This window comes from Procambarus clarkii, chromosome 16 (genome assembly GCF_040958095.1).
Source record: "Procambarus clarkii isolate CNS0578487 chromosome 16, FALCON_Pclarkii_2.0, whole genome shotgun sequence".
Taxonomy (NCBI): domain Eukaryota; kingdom Metazoa; phylum Arthropoda; class Malacostraca; order Decapoda; family Cambaridae; genus Procambarus; species Procambarus clarkii.
The window spans coordinates 25,733,195-25,753,291 of NC_091165.1; the positions used below are offsets into that span (position 1 = coordinate 25,733,195).

The window sequence follows — 20,097 nt, forward strand, 5'->3', positions numbered from 1 at the left end:
GTTAAAACTTCTACTTTACTTTTTTTTGTAATGAATATTTGCGAGCTCAGGTTGTTAGTGGAGGAAGATGTTCAAACTAAGGTAGTTAGTGGAGGACGATGTACAAACTAAGGTAGTTAGTGGAGGACGATGTACGAACCGAGGTAGTTAGTGGAGGCCTTGACGTGCTGGATGGTGATGTTGGCAGCTCCTCGTGGCAGAGTGGCGATCACGTTGTAGCCGTATGGCATCTTGGCTCTCGAGAAGACACCGGCGATCACCCGACAACTGCTGTTATCCCCGCCGCAGTGGCCGCATGCGTCCAGCCGCAGTCCCGAGCCCAGTACGCCGTCGCATCCTACACCCTGCGACACACCACACATGTATACACACACAGTGTAGGGATGGCAGGGGTATGAGGTGATGGCTGCCATCACCCGACAAAGTGGATGAATGTGTTAAGAGTCATTACAGTTGTACACAACAATCCAGGGTGTTTCAAGCCGGCACAGTACACCATAACGTTACTGAGCACCAACATTATAACATATCAACGCACAGTACACAGGCCATCAAAACCCAACCGTCGCAAAAATACCAATCTATAATCCTCCCACGAATTGTAACCAGCCTATAACCCTTTCACCCAAACAGTGGGTGAAATCAGTAAACAGTAAGCTATAACGCTCTCAATACAGCCTATAACCACAACTCCTTATAATGTGTTGCACAACACACTCCACAGCTTACGCTCCTGTGAAAATGTTAAACATTATCCGCAAAATGTTGTCAGTCGTTGCTTTAAGATACCAACAGGAGGAGCTGCCCTGTCTCCTATGCATTTACAGTTGTCTTGTGGGTCAGGTATTCTTACAGAGGAAGATGAAGCCCTTGAACAAACTTTTATTGTGTTAGACCACGGTTCGCATCCCGGCAAGGTTCTGGGGTGTCGAGAAGAGTCAAGTGAGCAGCTCAGAGTGGCGAAAAAGTCTTTAATAACAGATGTGGTTTCTTGCATGTAAAGTTATAAGTCAGATATTATCTGTTATTAATGGGGGTGGGAGTGTGAGAGATGGGTGAGTGGATAAGTCGGTGGGTGAGTGAGTGGATGCCTGGGTGAGCGAACTAGGGCCTGCATACCGCAGTACTCCAGTATAAACTGCTGTTCGAGTGCATTAAATGACCGGTACTCCAGAGTGGTTCCCGCACGCTGTCTTCACCTCTCTACAATATTACTCGTTATAATTATTGATATGATCCAAGTAGCATAAGATGTTGCAGACATTCAAGATATGCAATGATGATGCCGGGTGTTTACCGAAGAACTTTTGCAAGACATAAATACATAAATTCTGTGTACTTGTCTTACACTTGGAGAGAGAGAGAGAGAGAGAGAGAGAGAGAGAGAGAGAGAGAGAGAGAGAGAGAAGAATGACAGCAAGGAACATCACACACGGTGTAACACAGTCAGTCCACCCTCAACTTAATATGGAGTCTGCTGCCACATCATTCATTAACCAAACTACTCGTGCCACTTGCAAATTAGTTTACTTGGCGGCGTAAGGGGGGGGGGGGGGAAACTCATCGGGATATGTACTGCACTTGTAGCCAAGAGGTCCATCCCGGCCGTCATTCACTGTGACCCAGGGAAGTAACGGAGGCAGACGTAACAGGCTGGAAAGGGCCCTCCTAACCATGCCCTCGGCTCACACGAACTTGGCAATCCGTCCTCATAATAGAACGTCGCATTCTGACGTATAATCTACCTAAGGTCAAAAATTGTCGTACTAGAAAATGGTAGCGGCTCGCGAAATTGACATAATGACCCATCCTCAGTGACCCGAGCCCATCCCCAGTGACCAGAACTCGTCCCCAGTGACCAGAACCCGTCCCCAGTGACCCGAGCCCATCCCCAGTGACCCGAGCCCGTCCCCAGTGACAAAGTGCACAAGTTGAATAGTGCCTCAGACCTGGACAACGTACAGTCATGCCTTCGTGATTTTACGGCTTTCCTGATCTTTGATTTGTTGGGGAGGTGTCCAGAGGGTGCGGGCGTCGACGTCCCGTGCTGGGTGTTCCTGGTAGCCCCTCACTCTCACCCACCCACAGTCTACTTTATGTGGCAAAGGTTGAGTTTGATGTCTCCAAACTTCCTTGAAGTAATTCGCTGATGTCTTCAAGTTCCCGAAAGCTTTTTCCCGATGTTTTCCAAACTTTTAACGCTTGACCTCTCTGTTGACCCTGGATGTTTATTGTGGCCACCCGGTACTGTTACTCACGTCTTTGTACTCGGTCTATAGTGTAACATTTTATAATCTGTATATGTTGGGAGGCTTCCAGGAAAAGTTGGCAGTGCTGATTAAAGCCCCACTATTACGATGAAATATATGATACGGCGAACGCGATCAAATCCGCGATAATACGCCGAGATCAGGGTCCTCGACTCCACTTTATCGTGATTCACTGTTTCACCAGACCAGGCTTTGCTCCTTGAAATTAATTGAGGCCGGTCAGTCGTGGCGTCAAGTTCCAAGGTGGAATTAATTGGCCCGAACCTTGTGCACGAGGCGACGAGGTAGCAAAAAGTTGTTGATCTTCTTTGGCTGGTAACAGTGAGCAACCGGTGGTGGCTGTTTCAGGAGGCTCCAACTCTTTGACTTAATTTGATGCATTAAATGTAAATACATTTAAGTATATAATATTTCTATTTCAGTAAAGTACGAAGGGGTTATAGTGGTGATGGTGCTTTTATTATTGTTGTTATTATTAGGCTGGTTCATGAGAATTATTGGGCAGAATCATTATTATTACTTGACAGCACCATCATTAATATTGGACATGACCGTACATTATTATAAGGATGGACCATTAATATTATCATGAAAACTATTATTATGTTTACAAAGTGCCACTTAATATTATTATTAAGGATGTGCATAAAAATGCATGGAATTGGGTAATTTATAAAATTGTACAATAAAGGGTTCGACTCTGTGCTTGTTGAGAGTGGTATTAAGTTTGTGTATGATACGAGAGCAGTGAGAAGAATATCTGGAGGGTTGAAGAATATGTCATGCTGGATGCTGTCATACAGCATCCAGCATGTGATCAAGAGAGCCGTACACTAACACACTTGACTAAACTAACAGCCACTGAGGCCAAAATCAAGTCAAACTTGCCAATATATTCTTTCATCTCTCTATGTTGTCGGGGCATAACAGTTAGCGGAGAATGCAAAAACTGATAGGGTCGAAAATCCCACTGTCTCTTCCTCTTAATTATGCCGTCCATCCCGGAAGCTTAAACAGAACAAACTCAAACCTTGTATGCCCGCCTGTGATACATACGAACCCAGCGCACGCAAGGGTCCTAGCTGCTTTTTCTTGGCCATCGTGAAGCTGCAGATGTTGAGACACAAGAGGAAGATGAGAGAGAGATGTCGACAGTGACTTGCTGGATTACGACCAGTCACTCTCTTCAATACCTAAGTCTTAATTCTGTTAACTCTTCTTACTATCTTTTGCCTTGAACATAAGTGCTCAATGTATCAGAAGGTCGCGATATCTTTAATATTTTTGTCATTATTAATCATTGAGTTAGGTATAGTGGAGCTGCATGTGGTGTCACACAGTGTGGTGTCACTAGACGGTATCACACAATGTGGTGTCACTAGACCTTGTCACACAGTGTGGTGTAACCATACGTGGTGTCACCATATGTGGTGTCAGACAGTGTACAATTAAAATCGGGGAAAAACGCAAGCTACACTATTCTCTTTCAAGAGGCCTTTGACCGTCATTTCTTTTGACAGTATTAATATAAAGTACATACTTTAGGCTACGATTAACAAAAAATCACCAGGAAATCATTTCTGGTTATAAAACTTTATCTACATTTTGTTTTATGTTGCTTAGCCAGGTGTGTTAGTGAACGCCCTGGGAGAGGTGAAAGGGTAATCATATTTACGAGGATTCAAGAGTTCAAATAACAAAGGTTGAAAAGTGTGGCGAGAGAGAGAGAGAGAGAGAGAGAGAGAGAGAGAGAGAGAGAGAGAGAGAGAGAGAGAGAGAGAGAGAGAGAGAGAGAGAGAGAGAGAGAGAGAGAGAACTGATAATCGAGTACAAAATAATAGTTGATATTGATCTGAGAGAAGTAGAGTAACAAAAATAACCTTAGGGTCATGTGAAATGAATAAAAGGAAATATTTTGTTTATAACAACTAAGAATTGTGAGGATTTGCACAAATTGAGGCAAGAATGAGCGGACCTGCTTGGTGGGACAAGAACAGTTGATGGTAAGAAAAGAAGAATGTCGCCCTTCCTCTAGAAGACAGAGATTAAGTTTCCCGACTTATATGTCTACCTACTGTCTTCAGACATTTTACTGAATCGAAGGCAATTCCTTCAAACCTATGTCTTCTCCACCTGGACTGGTCGGTATAGAAACGGCGCCGTTTCTTCCTTGCTCGGCGTTCGATCCACGATGGTCGGATTGAGTGGGCACCTAACCTTCACTCCTTCCTCATCCCAGGTCTTCGTCTGCCCCCCCCCCATCCCTAACCTTCTAAAGTATTATGTAACCACACATGAGGCCTGACAAGCTGAGAGGACATCGCTTCGGATTCGTAGTCCTGAGGTTCTGGGTTCGATCCCCCGGTAGAGGGGAACACAGATGGGCAGAGTATCTTTCACCCCTAATAACCCTGTTACCTAGCAGTAAATAGGTACCTGGGAGTTAGACAGCTGCTACGGGCTGCTTCCTGGGGATGTATAACAAAAAGGAGGCCTGGTCTAGGACCGGGTCGCGGGGATGCTAAACCTCGAAATCATCTGAAGATAACCTGAAGATATGCTCGAGGACAGGGCCGCGGGGACGCTAAGCCTCGAAATCATCTCAAGATAACCTCAAGATAGCTAACCGGCAGAGGAGCCACCAGGCTAAACCCCAACACAACACGAGGGGCCCCGGAGGTGTGAGGGGGTGAGTACCCGGGGCACAAAACCAGTCCTTTCATGGGTAAAACCCCTGTTCCAGCTTGTTCCATCCCCCTCCTTCCCAGCACCTACTCTCAGCGCTATGGCTGGGAAGGGGGTCAGAGGAGCTGGGAGGGAGAGAGGCGTCCTGTAGGGCTAACCAGGCAGCCTTTCTAACTCTTATATAAAACTAACGTATTGGAAGGGATTTGCAAGAAAAAAATGAGGTAGTTGCTATCTTGTTCTGGAATTAACATATCTCCGTATTAACATTTTTTTAATATAGTGTTGTGTTAAGAGGGGAAGAAGATCTGCGTTACCACATCATATAGTTAATGTTATTAGACTGGTGAGTGTTACCGTTATTGTTAATGCCAGTTGTAACTCTTGCTGTAAGTGCCTGTTATAATGATAGTTTATTATTATTAGCGTTACTTATTTACTTTTGCTTGCTCGCCACGTGTTAGTTCACCCTGGTTGTTGTAAGCTGGGACTCTACTTGTTCCGTAGTTATGTCTAGCAGTGCAAGTGTGATTGATGTTTGTTGAATATCAGTCTGTGTTATTAGCTAATCATACAAGCTGCCTGAATTGTTGCAGCATCTGGGTTGTGGCTGCCAGCCTCTTAACAACAACGGTTCATAATTGTGCATGAAACGAGCATCAACCTTAATGTGTTTGCACAAGGTAATTATCAAGAGAAGCCACCAAGACTATGTAGCACCTGGTGACGCAACACGCGGCCCACCAAGAGCAGCCACGGGTGCACTCCACACACTACGAGCTGTTATAGAGATGTAGTTAGCTGATGTTGTTGATGAGTCATGCTCATTACCCCTGATACAAGTATCAGCTGTTTGTTGTCTATGTAGCCAGTTATTGATACATAATTGTTTGTTTTGATTTAACGCGAATTTATTATGCCAAGCGTGTAACTCGTGAGTTTGTTGTGTAATGTGTTTATTCTCTGACCTATATTTGCGCAGGTTGAGCTTAATCTCTTGGGTTCTGGCTTTTCAGTGTCGGTCGTTAAAGGTTGAGCGATTCCTAGCACTGGTCTCAGGCTGTGTACAGCTGTGTAATGGTCATCTAGTCTAGGTTCCTATTGGTCACTGTGACGTCGCCCAGCTTGGTCTTGGCTGATGTAGTGTGAGTTATGTCTACTGACCCACTTGGTCAGGTCAGGTGTTGGCCCTTAATGTGTGGGGTCACAAACTGTCTCCTCCCATCTGCTCTTCAAGTGTGTACTCGAGGGAAAGTTTAGAAGTGCACTCATATGTACTTAACAAATTATGCCTGCAAGATGAAGCTTCACCTCTTCTTGGACCGTGGATTTCCAACCCGTGGGAAATGAAATGAAAAAAGACCATTATGTAGTGGTCACTGGCCATCTTGCTCTGTGTGAAGACCAGGTCTAGCCTTGCTGTTTGGTCTTCTCCTCTAATCCATGTTTTCTACCCGACACGTTGTATCAGTAAGTTTTTTTCTGCTACTTCTATCAGCTTCGTTCGCCATGTCCTTTTTACCCGCTTTTTGACTACTGTGTTTCCAAGTCAATTTGTCCACGGTTAAAGTCTCCAATTACTAGCAGTTTCAGTCATTCTGAAAGACGTTTATTTCACGCATTGAATGGTGTTTTTCTGTGGTTCTCTGGGGATTAGAAATCACGGCCACAATGACATTCTTCCTGCCTTTGAAATTATTAATTCGATATTGTCCTCCTTAATACGTATAGAAAAATCCCGTCTATTTTTTGACCAGCAGTACCACACCCTCTCCTGCTCAGTAGTATTATCTAGGAATATTGCATTAGTTATCACTTCAGTTATTTTAGTGTGCACTCTTGCTATCATTCTGGGTTTGTATCTTTAGTATTTTATTCGAATTTGTTTACTTTGACATTCCATTAAACAAGACCAGATGTGCAGGCTCTTCACTGTTTACCTGTCGTGTAGTCTGGCGGCTCCCAGCCTGTGGGTGGGCTTTAAGGTGGGCTCAGGTGACTGGTCCCAGGCTGGGGTGGGGTACTTGGTGGGTTCAAATATAGATAATTGGAGAGAGGTGGGCACAGATGCAGCCCCGCTCCTGTGCCAGGTTAAGTCCACAAGTCTTACGTCCACTACGGGTTCGCCATAGTGGACTTCACACTGCTACATAGTGGCCCTGCTATTTGGAACTTTTTGTTCCCAGTAGCTGAATATACAACAACAGGTGAGCACAGTAGATGCTTTAGAGTGGTTAAGCGAGGTGTGGCAGGTATGGGGGTGTGGCGAGGTGTTTGACAGGTATGGGGTGTGGCGAGGTGAGGCAGGGAAGGGGTGTGGCAGGTATGGGGTGTGGCGAGGTGAGGCAGGGAAGGGGTGCAGCCCACACAAGAGGAGGTTAGAGGGGGTAAGGGTGTGTGGGGGTCATCCCTCAGCATCGTACATCAAAGAGACGGACCAACAAGTGTGGCAATGTCCCCCTCCCCCCTCCTCCCCCTCTCCCTATCCACCATTCAATTTGCCATCTGCAACCCCCTTTCTCCCCCTCCCCCTCCACACCAGCCTCACCTCCACTTTTTCCTTCACATATTCTCTCCACACTTACTGTATACACCTGACTCCACCCAACCGACCCACGCAATACCCTACCCACCACACAAGACCAAAGAGCCGAAGCTCAGCCCCCCATGCACAACTAGGTGAGTACGCTGAGAGAGAGAGAGAGAGAGAGAGAGAGAGAGAGAGAGAGAGAGAGAGAGAGAGAGAGGGGGGGAGAGAGAGGGAGAGAGAGAGAGAGAGAGAGAGAGAGAGAGAGAGAGAGAGAGAGAGAGAGAGAGAGAGAGAGAGAGAGAGAGAGAGAGAGAGAGAGAGAGGAGGGCAGGTATATGGAGGCGGGAAAGACATTCGAGATACCAAGATGAACTCGTTATATTCGTGTACTGATCACCTGGACGCCCAAGAACGTTGACGAGGAGGAAGGCGGCTTGTGAGACCACCTGGTGAAGGACCTCCTGGCTACTGACAGTCTACCTCAGGCCCCGAGACAGAGATGAACCAGGCAGTTCGCTTGGAATATTGTGTATTACATTATACTTTTAAAAAGAGTTGCGGAGCTCTCTGGCTTTCTTAGCCTACGGGTGAAGAGTCGATGGCCTCGTGTGTATGATACTGCGAGATGTGAGCACTCTGTGTGTGTTGTTGTGGCACCTTCCTGGCACCGTAGAGGAATGGCCATACTGTCGTTTAAGACCCTCGATTAGACCGTTAGAAAGGCGGGGTCCAAGAGCTAACAGCTCGATCCTACAGGCACAAACATTAAATACAAATTGTAAATACACACACAAACACGAACACCTCAAAGGCCAGATTCGACAATCAATTTGACCGTCACAATAGTTCACTTATAAGACAACAGTCAGGCACAAGGCGGCCAGTAGGTGGCCATAAAGATCTAGCCTTTACTTGCCCTTAGTCACTGACAGGCAAGTACTCAACCCTCCCCACGCGCACGCACCAAACCAAAAAAAGTAACTGTATGACCCTCAATCAAGCCAAAGTGTACATGGAGGTCCGGTCAGCCCCCGGAGGCTGTTCATGAACATGGACGAGTTTGGAAAACGTGTTGTTGGGCCGGAGGAGACGATGTATAGTTCCCCAGCCAGCGTGGAACAACGGGATTAGAGGCCATAACACCCGAGACAGCCCCGGAGGCTCTTGACTCTGGGCCATAAGAGGACAATCCAATATGTTGTACACCATCCAGGAATGCACCTCGATCCTCGTATTGCGAGTTTGGCAGAGAAGTGATAATATTTTCGCATATCCCGTGAAGTTTTATAGATCTGAACATGTGTATCTTCTCGGTGGTGGTCCACAAGAACGGGAGTTAAACACGATGGTCATGAAACCGCTGCACGTTTTATGTATGTTTAGAACAAGGGTGAACATGCAGGGAACAGCTGTAAGGCTGGTAGACACTCACCAGCTGCGTGAGTGACCACGTGCCCTCATCTGCCTGGTAATGGCTAGGCCGGCAGGCAGAAGTCTGCTCCCTACAGCCCCCGGGCAGCGTGTAGCAACGCAGGAGAGAATTACGACACAACTCACTGGGAGGGAAACATCCCATCCCGTAGACAACATGAAATGGGAAAACATTTGTCTTTAATAAACACGGTCCTCTTTTTTTCTATGCAAGTCTGTGTTGCATTTTATTTTTACTCTGCAAAGGTCCAAAATATATGTTTGATCCCATAAAACAGCACTGAGAGAGTTGTTTTTCAGCAAATCGCCAAGCTATAGGTGGGCAGACCATTGCTAACAACACAGCATGCCGCTGCTGCAGGCGGGCGGCGCCCCACTGGTCGTAGCAGCCTTGTGCTGGAGACGTAAGGGAGGCAGCGACCTGGGGGTGGTAGGAAGGAAAGTTGAAATATACCTATTTTTTCAGGAATATTCCTAAGGGACATATACAGGGTCCTTAGCCTGTGGCTGGCCCATTATTACCTAGAGGTGAATACTCTCTTATCCCACCATTCCTCTGAAGGGGTGGACGGGAGGGAGGGCTTAACATCTAGATCATGTGGCGTTGGCCGTGCGTAAAACTTGTCAAGCATCTTGCCCAGAACAGGATACGCAGGGTTCATGAAATGCAAGATGAGGAAGGACACGTCCGCTACACAGGGATCCCAGTAACACCCTGCAGGTCGGCTGACCCCAAGCATCAGGTGTGACCGCTTTTTTTGTGAGGTCCATCTCAAGCACATCCTTCTTCATGCGGCTGCGCCAAGTCTCAGATACTGGAGATTATCACAGGTAAATATAGTGATTATTACCTTGGAATCTTTTGAACAGGTTAACTTCTTGCCCCGATAGTGTAAGGTTTAAATATGATCATTATTTTATCAGTGATCTTGTATTTGTACTGCGTGTTCTGCGGCACATGATTGTCAATGATTAGATGGGAAGATAGTTCAGGTGGTTCAGTTGAGGTTGGCACAATGTTTGAATTGGGACCCGGCAGTTGCCTGACTGTCCGCCTGCCTCTCTTCCCTTCACTTCCCTTCTCGCACACACTCCCACAATATCACTAACAAATTATAAGAAGCCATCACGCAGTCGTCATCACAGCCACGAAGATCATGAGACAGTAATACAGTCTGCGGGTCGCGATACCATCGAGGGTCTGAGTAATAAAATATAGCTCCATTCCCCCCCAAAAAAGGAGGCTTAGAACCACTGTTTTAAAAAGTATTATGACTGGATTTGTTGGAAACGTTGGAATGACCAACATCATGCAGAGTTTTACGATACGGTAAAACAAACATTACAAGGCATACTTCTACAGCAAGATTGGTCGTGGAGGTCGCTTAGCACCGTGTCTTGTGGCACTCTTTTCAATAATGACAAACCCAACCCGCTCATATTTTGCACGTACCTAACATCAGTTACTTTGAAATATCTGTTGAGGCTAGCCGCAAGCATCTGGCTCCAACCTCGGACATACAATTTTATACTAATATATATATATTTATTTCCCTGAATGCTCTGTGTTCCCTTCTCTGAGGATGTGGGTCCCTATAATTGCACCAGAGGTGGTACCCCCTATATTATATATATATATATATATATATATATATATATATATATATATATATATATATATATATAATAATTGTTATTATTAGAAATTATAAAATTGGAATTATTAGCAATAATTGTAGAATGTTAGAATTAGAATGTTAATAATGTTAAATAATAATTATTTCGTGTTAGAATTATTAATCTTACTTTTTCGGTCATATTTAATAATATATATATATATATATATATATATATATATATATATATATATATATATATATATATATATATTATTAAATATGACCGAAAAAGTAAGATTAATAATTCTAACACGAAATAATTATTATTTAACATTATTAACATTCTAATCCTAACATTCTACAATTATTGCTAATAATTCCAATTTTATAATTTCTAATAATAACAATTATTGCTAATTAATAATTCGTTACTAATTCTAACATTATTAACATTCTAACATTATTTAATTCTAATAATCTTACGAAAGTAAAATTATTAATCTTACTTTTTCGGTCATATTTAATAATATATGTCTACAGGAAAGACTGCTACCAAAATATACTAATATATATATATATATATATATATATATATATATATATATATATATATATATATATATATATATATATATATATATATATATAATGTCGTACCTAGTAGCCAGAACGCACTTCTCAGCCTACTATGCAAAGCCCGATTTGCCTAATAAGCCAAGTTTTCATGAATTAATGTTTTTTCGACTACCTAACCTACCTAACCTAACCTATCCTAACATTCTCGGCTACCTAACCTAACCTAACATATAAAGATAGGTTAGGTTAGGTAGGGTTGGTTAGGTTCGGTCATATATCAACGTTAATTTTAACTCCAATAAAAAAAATTGACATCATACATAATGAAATGGGTAGCTTTATCATTTCATAAGAAAAAAATTAGAGAAAATATATTAATTCAGGAAAACTTGGCTTATTAGGCAAATCGGGCCTTGCATAGTAGGCTGAGAAGTGCGTTCTGGCTACTAGGTACGACATACATATATATATATATATATATATATATATATATATATATATATATATATATATATATATATATATATATATGAACCATATATATATATATATATATATATATGTTCATTGTGTAAAGGTTTTTGACAGTAACTGGTGGTGGTGTGTGACAAAGGCCACACTTGTGGTTGATGCGTGGTTGACTTGAGAGTGACTGGTAACGTCATTATCGTACCACCTCGAGTGGCCATGTGGGAGGCTGCAGCCATCTCCTCCAGTACTTCCTCTCATGACAAATTTCGACCTTATTGGCGCTCCACCTCACTGTTCACGGCCATGTACCACCTCACCTCTCACTGCTCACCGCCTTTCTCAGCAGTACACCTGGGTGAGCCTGGCGTCACACTGTGGACTGTGGCGGCGTCACACTGCATGGCGTCACATTGTCAGCAGATAAGGAAGCCCGCATGACTTCACCCGTGTCCAAGATTACAGCCCAAACACTGCAAGGTGAGACATCGAGGCATGATAGTGACATGGGCGAGCCCCCTGCATTACAGTCATTGTGAAACTCTGCGTGACGCAAGATAAATCTGCGTGACGCAGCTTGAGGGAACACTCTAAGGGTTGAGCGAGGGTTGGGAGCCGGTCGGCCGAGCGGACAGCACGCTGGACTTGTGATCCTGTGGTCCTGGGTTCGATCCCAGGCGCCGGCGAGAAACAATGGGCAGAGTTTCTTTTACCCTATGCCCCTGTTACCTAGCAGTAAAATAGGTACCTGGGTGTTAGTCAGCTGTCACGGGCTGCTTCCTTGGGGTGGAGGCCTGGTCGAAGACCGGGCCGCGGGGACACTAAAATCGCCGAAATCATCTCAAGATAACCTCAAGATAAGAAGATAACACTTTTATATATCACGCATCGTCCTCCACACTTAAGGCTACTATAATGGGAGACGTTCCCAGTGACTTAAGAAACAAGATTACCGTGGGAGACGCTCCCAGATACACTGGAGGAACTGCCATGGGAGACGTACCCACAGTGACTTAATTAACGACAATTCCATCAGAGCGACAGTGTCCCCCCCCCAGCTCTCTCCACACACACACACACACACACACACACACACACACACACACACACACACACACACACACACACACACACACACACACACACACACACTGACAAATGTAATTGATATACCAGTAACTCTTGAGTTCTTAATAACTATTTATTACTTCTTCCTTTGATCATATCCCTTCCAAGTGCTATATAGTCGTGATGGCTTGGCGATTCCTCCTAGTAATTACCTTACCTTTATTTTTTTGACGATAATTACTTCATTTTTGTTTGAATTAAACTGTTGATAGAAATTATTCATTCTTTATATATATATCCGGCACAGCCACACACGTTGTCGTAGACATGTTTACAAGTGATGATCAAGCCTGAATGCTGCCGAAGTCTGTCTGTCACTGGGAGGAAAGTGAGGGGATATGGCCCCGCCCTCTGGTGGCGCCGACTCAAAGCTTTAGTTACGGTTTACGAGTCTACAGCTCTTCAAAGCATCCAGTTTAGTCCACAACGTCTCGCTGTATACCTGTACAAGTCGCAGGTGAGACTGCCAGTATATTATTACACAGAAATAATTCAGCTAACATTCGTCACATTACCTTTAAAGAAAGGGGGAGGACCGATACTGTGTGATCCAGGATCATAATGTTGTTCCCTGACTACTGAGGCCACAGAAGGAGAGAGTGCTGTGGGGGGGGGGGGGAGGATATTCCCAGCAGTCCGCCATGATACTAGAGGGAGCAGTGTTGAGTGCAGATGATATCAATCTCGTGCATGTTCATTTCGTCAGGTGTGGTCAGGTGCGCTGCCCCCTTCACCACACACAGGTACGCTGCCCCCTTCTTCACCATACACAGGTACACTGCCCCCTCTACCATACACAGGTACACTGCCCCTTCTTCACCACACGCAGGTACACTCCCCCTTCACCACACACAGGTACTCTGCCCCTCCTTCACCACACACAGGTACACTCCCCACTTCACCACACAGGTACACTGCCCCTCCTTCACCACACACAGGTACACTCCCCACTTCACCACACAGGTACACTGCCCCTCCTTCACCACACACAGGTACACTGCCCCTCCTTCACCACACACAGGTACGCTGCCCCTCCTTCACCACACACACAGGTACACTCCCCTTTTCACCACACACAGGTACACCGCTCGGTGGGAGGCGGGTCTTTACGGGGCAAAAACCCCTCATGGCGCCACGCCCCAGAGCACAAAGGTAGCCTGCCAGGAGATGAATGAGGCGAGTGATGTGTGTGTGAGTTATGAGGTGTTTACATAAAGTCTCGCTACCCTCGCGGGGAGTACATCTGGACGGTTGCGTGAGCAGCTTACGTCTTAAAAGACGGAACTTGGGCGAAGCTCTCGCACGCGCGTGAGGCGCCTCTTGTGAGCAGACTGGTGGCGAGTGAGGACCTCTAGTGCTCTCCCTCACCCTCCCCTCGCACGGCATGTGCATCCATCCTCTTCTTACAAGCACGTCACATCTCAAAATGCCACAAAAGAGGTCCGCATGAATACTGAACTTGCCAGGCACCGTCACGGTCACCAGGCTACTTACCAGGCACCGTCAAGGTCACCAGGGTACTTACCAGGCACCGTCAAGGTCACCAGGGTACTTACCAGGCACCGTCAAGGTCACCAGGGTACTTACCAGGCACCGTCACGGTCACCAGGGTACTTACCAGGCACCGTCAAGGTCACCAGGGTACTTACCAGGCACCGTCAAGGTCACCAGCGTACTTACCAGGCACCGTCAAGGTCACCAGGGTACTTACCAGGCACCGTCAAGGTCACCAGCGTACTTGCCAGGCACCGTCAAGGTCACCAGGGTACTTACCAGGCACCGTCAAGGTCACCAGGGTACTTACCAGGCACCGTCAAGGTCACCAGCGTACTTGCCAGGCACCGTCAAGGTCACCAGGGTACTTACCAGGCACCGTCACGGTCACCAGGGTACTTACCAGGCACCGTCAAGGTCACCAGGGTACTTACCAGGCACCTGCCGGCCACACACAGACGCTTGGAGTCGAGGACACCGCACGGCGTTCCGTCAATCACTGTTTGGTTGAGAGTTGCGTAGAAACTGAGGCCCACAGCGCGGCAGTTGAGAGCGCAAGAGTCTGGTGCTGTAGGGCAGAGAGCAGGGATGATAGTGGTGAGAGGAGGGGTGACGGATATGATGTACAGTATAATAACAGAGATGACTGTGAGAGTAACTGCACTCCTCCATTCCCGCCTCCCCCCCTCTCCAAGAGAGTGAAGAAAGAGGGGGTGAGGGGTCTGAGAGGAAGGGAAGGAGAGGGGGGAGGGGAGGGCACACAGTCATACAACAAACGAACACAGAGATGAAGTAGTGAGTATGAAAGATGAGTCATAACAGGAACCAAATGAGTGTTATACTTGTCAGTGAAAGTGTATCACACCTATGGAGCATTAAAGGTGTAACACACACACACACACACACACACACACACACACACACACACACACACACACAGACACACACACACCCACACACACACACACACACACACACACACACACACCCACCCACACACACACACACACACACACACACACACACAGGTGTAGAGAGAGCTCCGGGTGTACTTACTGTCGTAGTAGGGCTCCCAGGTGTAGAAGCGACGGTTGAAGGGCGTCTTGTTGAAGGAAGCGCACTGCTCCCTCCGGAAGTCAGAGTACCCCGGCCCGCACTCCTGTAGGATCAACACCACCTTAGTGATCGCTACACGCACTCTGCCACCCCTCACGACGCACTCTGCCACCCCTCACAAGACACTGCAACACTCCAGCAGAACACACACCGCCCAACATTCATGTGTTGTGCTCAGTCCTCGTCCACAAGAACCCCACAAGGCCGACCCTCAAGTGTGCAAGAGTCAGGAGCCGCCAGTGTGGGCGATACCATTAAAGATGGTTATAGTTCGTTAGCCTAGCGAAGATGACACCTGGTGGTCACCACCAGGAGTCATCAAGCATTTGCACAACCACTCACGAAACCTGTACATCTTTCCCCTAATCATAACAGCTTTTGGTTACATATTTTCAACGGTTTCGAAATGTTACAATTCAAGGTTATTATTGTCATAACCTCGCAGAGCTTCGGAACTCATAAACCGTTTAATACATGTAAACAAAGCGGCCATGATTGAGGAGAGATATACAGGTTTCGTAAGTGGTTGATGACTCTTGGCTCGGGTCTCTTGTGTGTTAGACCAGACTCAGACGAGTCACACGCCGCCAGCATCTCGCGCCTATTTACTCACCAGGGACGAGTAATCCAGTGAGTAGCGCGGGACTCATCGTCCTCACTACCTTATGGTATAAACCTTAACATCGCAAGACTCCCACCCTGAGTCGCTTCACCAGAGCAAAGGTTGCTCTTGTGGGTTGTCCTCCACCAGTACTAACACGTACCTGCTGCTGCTACGCCTCCCTGCACTAGTATTAGACAGTACCTGGGTGTTGCAGAGCTCCCCTCCCCTCCCTGGTACAGTACCTGGGTGTTGCAGAGCTCCCCCTCCCCTCCCTGGTGCAGTACCTGGGTGTTGCAGAGCTCCCCCCCTCCCTGGTACAGTACCTGGGTGTTGCAGAGCTCCCCCCCCCTCCCAGGAGCAGTACCTGGGTGTTGCAGAGCTCCCCTCCCCTCCCTGGTACAGTACCTGGGTGTTGCAGAGCTCCCCTCCCAGGAGCAGTACCTGGATGTTGCAGAGCTCCCCTCCCCCCTCCCTGGTGCAGTACCTGGGTGTTGCAGAGCTCCCCTCCCCTCCCTGGTACAGTACCTGGGTGTTGCAGAGCTCCCCTCCCCTCCCCTCCCTGGTGCAGTACCTGGGTGTTGCAGAGCTCCCCCCCTCCCTGGTGCAGTACCTGGGTGTTGCAGAGCTCCCCTCCCCTCCCAGGAGCAGTACCTGGGTGTTGCAGAGCTCCCCTCCCCTCCCTGGTACAGTACCTGGGTGTTGCAGAGCTCCCCTCCCCTCCCCTCCCTGGTGCAGTACCTGGGTGTTGCAGAGCTCCCCCCCTCCCTGGTGCAGTACCTGGGTGTTGCAGAGCTCCCCTCCCCTCCCAGGAGCAGTACCTGGGTGTTGCAGAGCTCCCCTCCCCTCCCTGGTACAGTACCTGGGTGTTGCAGAGCTCCCCCCCCTCCCTGGTGCAGTACCTGGGTGTTGCAGAGCTCCCCTCCCCTCCCTGGTACAGTACCTGGGTGTTGCAGAGCTCCCCCCCCTCCCTGGTACAGTACCTGGGTGTTGCAGAGCTCCCCTCCCCTCCCTGGTACAGTACCTGGGTGTTGCAGAGCTCCCCCCCCTCCCTGGTGCAGTACCTGGGTGTTGCAGAGCTCCCCTCCCCTCCCTGGTACAGTACCTGGGTGTTGCAGAGCTGGAAGCGCTTATAGAGTCCCACACAGCGGCTGCCGCCCGGGTCGCCAGCAGCTGTCCGTCGTCTGCTCCGAACACGTCGCCTGAAACGACACACAACATGTTAAGTCTGATGATCACGCCCAGACTTTCTAGTTGAAATAAAGATGCGTGGTGATGGGGAGCAACGCGTGTATATAAGTGGGGGAAACTGGGAAACGTTTTGTGAGAGGGAAGATAATGGGGAGGGGAAAGGGGAGCTGTAGGTGAGGGGAGGTGGAGAGGGGCGGGAAGGGAGTATTTCTGTTTCATTTCCTGTAATTTATGTAATACCACTAGATCAAAAATTATCTTGTAATATTTATTAAATATAATTATCTTTGTTTTTTGGGGTGATAATATGTCAGCTGCCTATCAGAGAAGTTACCCCTTGTCTTCCCAGGTGGTGGTTCAGCCTGAGGTAGTTAGTGTACAGGCGATGAGTCACAATAACGCGGCTAAAGTAAGTTGACCAGACCACACACTAGAAGGTGAAGGGACGACGACGTTTCGGTCCGTCCTGGACCATTCTCAATCGACTTGAGAATGGTCCAGGACGGAGCGAAACGTCGTCGTACCTTCACCTTCTAGTGTGTGGTCTAGTCAACGTAGTTAGTGTACAGTCTTCAGACTCGTCTTGAGAGTTGCATCTTGCACTAACACTGATCTTGAAATATGACCGGCCACGTGGCTAACGTGTATTATACGCGTTATAGGTCTCCCTACCAACCCTTCAGCTATTCCACCCATTCTCAGGTGTGCTTTACATACGAATGTCATTTTCTCACGACAAACAATATACTGCCCTTTACACCACCTCCTCGGTGTCCGGGTTAACTGTAGGAGTCTAGTGTAGAACTATTTCAAATGCTTTATGACAACCCCGAAGATGCAATCTACCCAGCCGTCTCTTATTGCTGTCACCTTATCATGGAACTACATTAAGTTCGTCAGACAAACTTCCCTGATCCATATTTAGAGCCAAAGTTGTCACCTTCTGGGGGGTCTGTGAGGGCCTGGTGCTCTGCTCGGCCGCTGTGAAGTACTTAATGCCAGCATGTCTGGCCTGTAACTTAACGGCTTCTGACTATCTCACCTCTTATATATAGGTTCACCAGTGGCAGTCATACGTCTGTTTGACGGCTCCTCTTTCTCTAGTGACTTGCAGTAGCCTCCCCCCCCCCCCGTGTGTGTGTGTGTGTGTGTGTGTGTGTGTGTGTGTGTGTGTGTGTGTGTGTGTGTGTGTGTGTGTGTGTGTGTGTACTCGGCCACGTTTCTCTGCTGAGGATCTTTAAGTCTGAAATAAATTTGTTATAAATTACATATTAGTTTAAGGTGTCCCACCGAGTCTAAGAGAGTTCTACACACGCCAGCATGGTGTTCAGTCTAGTAGGCCCCTGGGTCATCAGTACAGCAGGGAGGCAGCAACAGTCTAGTGGGCCCCCTCCTCAATTAAATAGATGATGTTTTGACGTGGATATGACACATTACTTATGTTACATGGGTAGACTCTGAATTACCTTGCCTGAAGATAGACATGTCAATTGCAGATGAAATATACCTATATAAATAATTGTGGCACCCCGGTTAGGGTGAATAATGATTCACCTGCGGTCCCTGAGGCACTCGACTCACCTGGGGTCCACGAGACTCACCTGGGGTCCACGAGAGACTCGACTCACCTGGGGGTCCACGAGAGACTCACCTGGGGTCCACGAGACTCACTTGGGGTCCACGAGACTCACTTGGGGTCCACGAGACTCACCTGGGGTCCACGAAACTCACCTGGGGTCCACGAGAGACTCACCTGGGGTCCATGAGGCACTCCCTAGACTGGAGTGAGACGCCCCCACCACAAGACCGTGAGCAGGGTGACCAACCAGACCATTTGCTCCAGCGGCCACCCCGGGCGTTGCCTTGCTTCTGTAGTCGCTCCACCACCATGCGGTGAACCTGCAACACACCAACACAGTAGTCACTCCTCTGCAGTCTTGTCGAGACCACACATATATAGCTACAATGTTACATGTGATTATACAATGGAATTGTGGTACAATCTTGCGTCCCTCCATAAACTTAACTCCTGTCCTAATTTTATTAAAGAAGGTTATCTTGAGATCTTGAGATGATTTCGGGGCTTTAGTATCCCCGCGGCCCGGTCCTCGACCAGGCCTCCAAGGTAGTCAGTGAAACTAAATAACTTCCTCTTCACCTAACCCATTAAAGATGAGAAACTTGCTAGGAAAGCCCCATGTGAAAAACAGTTTGACAAGTGTTAAATATTGCTTCTGGGATGGATAGAACACGCTCCTAGCGGGTGCTGCTCCTCATCCTGGGGATTTTTTATTTGCTATTCATAACACTGCCCTGAGAACTAGACTTTACAGGAGGGCTCTTCACAGTGGTATAACCTCACTACCACTATGTTTATCAGTGCCCAGGTCTCTCTTCTCCCTCCTCACTAAATCTCAACTTCCCTATTTTCTCTAACCTTTGCTCCATCTCCCCGCTACCTTCCCTTCTCTTTTTTACCGTTATCCTCCATCTATTCCCTCTCCCCCCTCCCTCACCTTCCTCTCTCCTCTCAGAACATGTAATCTACGTTCCCCAACAAACAACATAACCACAAAATTGTAACAACGTTGTGGTAATGTTGTGTGTCAACAGCTGAAAACTCTCTGAAACACCAAACCCCATTTTTCAGACTTCATAAAAGTCGTCGGGAGTCGCAATAGGGGTCGATCCTATTAAAGGAGGGCATGGGGCGACCCCCGGACCTCCAGGTGTTACAGCCACCTAGCTACCACCCCATGTGTCATCCACAACAGTTAGGTGAGTCTAGCCCCCAATTCTATCTTATAGATATAGGTGTGTGTGGTGAACTGTAATGGTGCTTTCAATTATATTAAAAAATATTCAACATTTCAACGCATACAGCCAAGTATATTTATATTCATTTAACTTTTCAAGCAATGTGTTATGAACATTCTCGTATGGCTTATGGTTTTTTTGTCCCTGGAAATATTTTCATGTTACGAACTG

The 20,097-nt window shown here is 47.1% G+C and overlaps 1 protein-coding gene across 3 annotated transcripts in view; it reads right to left on the minus strand.

The window, feature by feature from the left end:
* Nucleotides 1-20,097, minus strand: part of LOC123759970 (thrombospondin type-1 domain-containing protein 4) — a 79,424-nt gene that overhangs the window by 14,458 nt on the left and 44,869 nt on the right. For all 3 annotated transcript variants that reach the window (XM_069325340.1, XM_069325338.1, XM_069325339.1), the window contains 5 exons: nt 18,863-19,008; nt 17,024-17,120; nt 15,258-15,360; nt 14,636-14,769; nt 140-344 (listed from right to left, as the gene is read on the minus strand). In XM_069325340.1, the coding sequence (XP_069181441.1) occupies nt 140-344; nt 14,636-14,769; nt 15,258-15,360; nt 17,024-17,120; nt 18,863-18,999 (676 nt within the window). In that variant the 5' untranslated portion in view covers nt 19,000-19,008. The remainder of the gene's footprint in view (nt 1-139; nt 345-14,635; nt 14,770-15,257; nt 15,361-17,023; nt 17,121-18,862; nt 19,009-20,097) is intronic.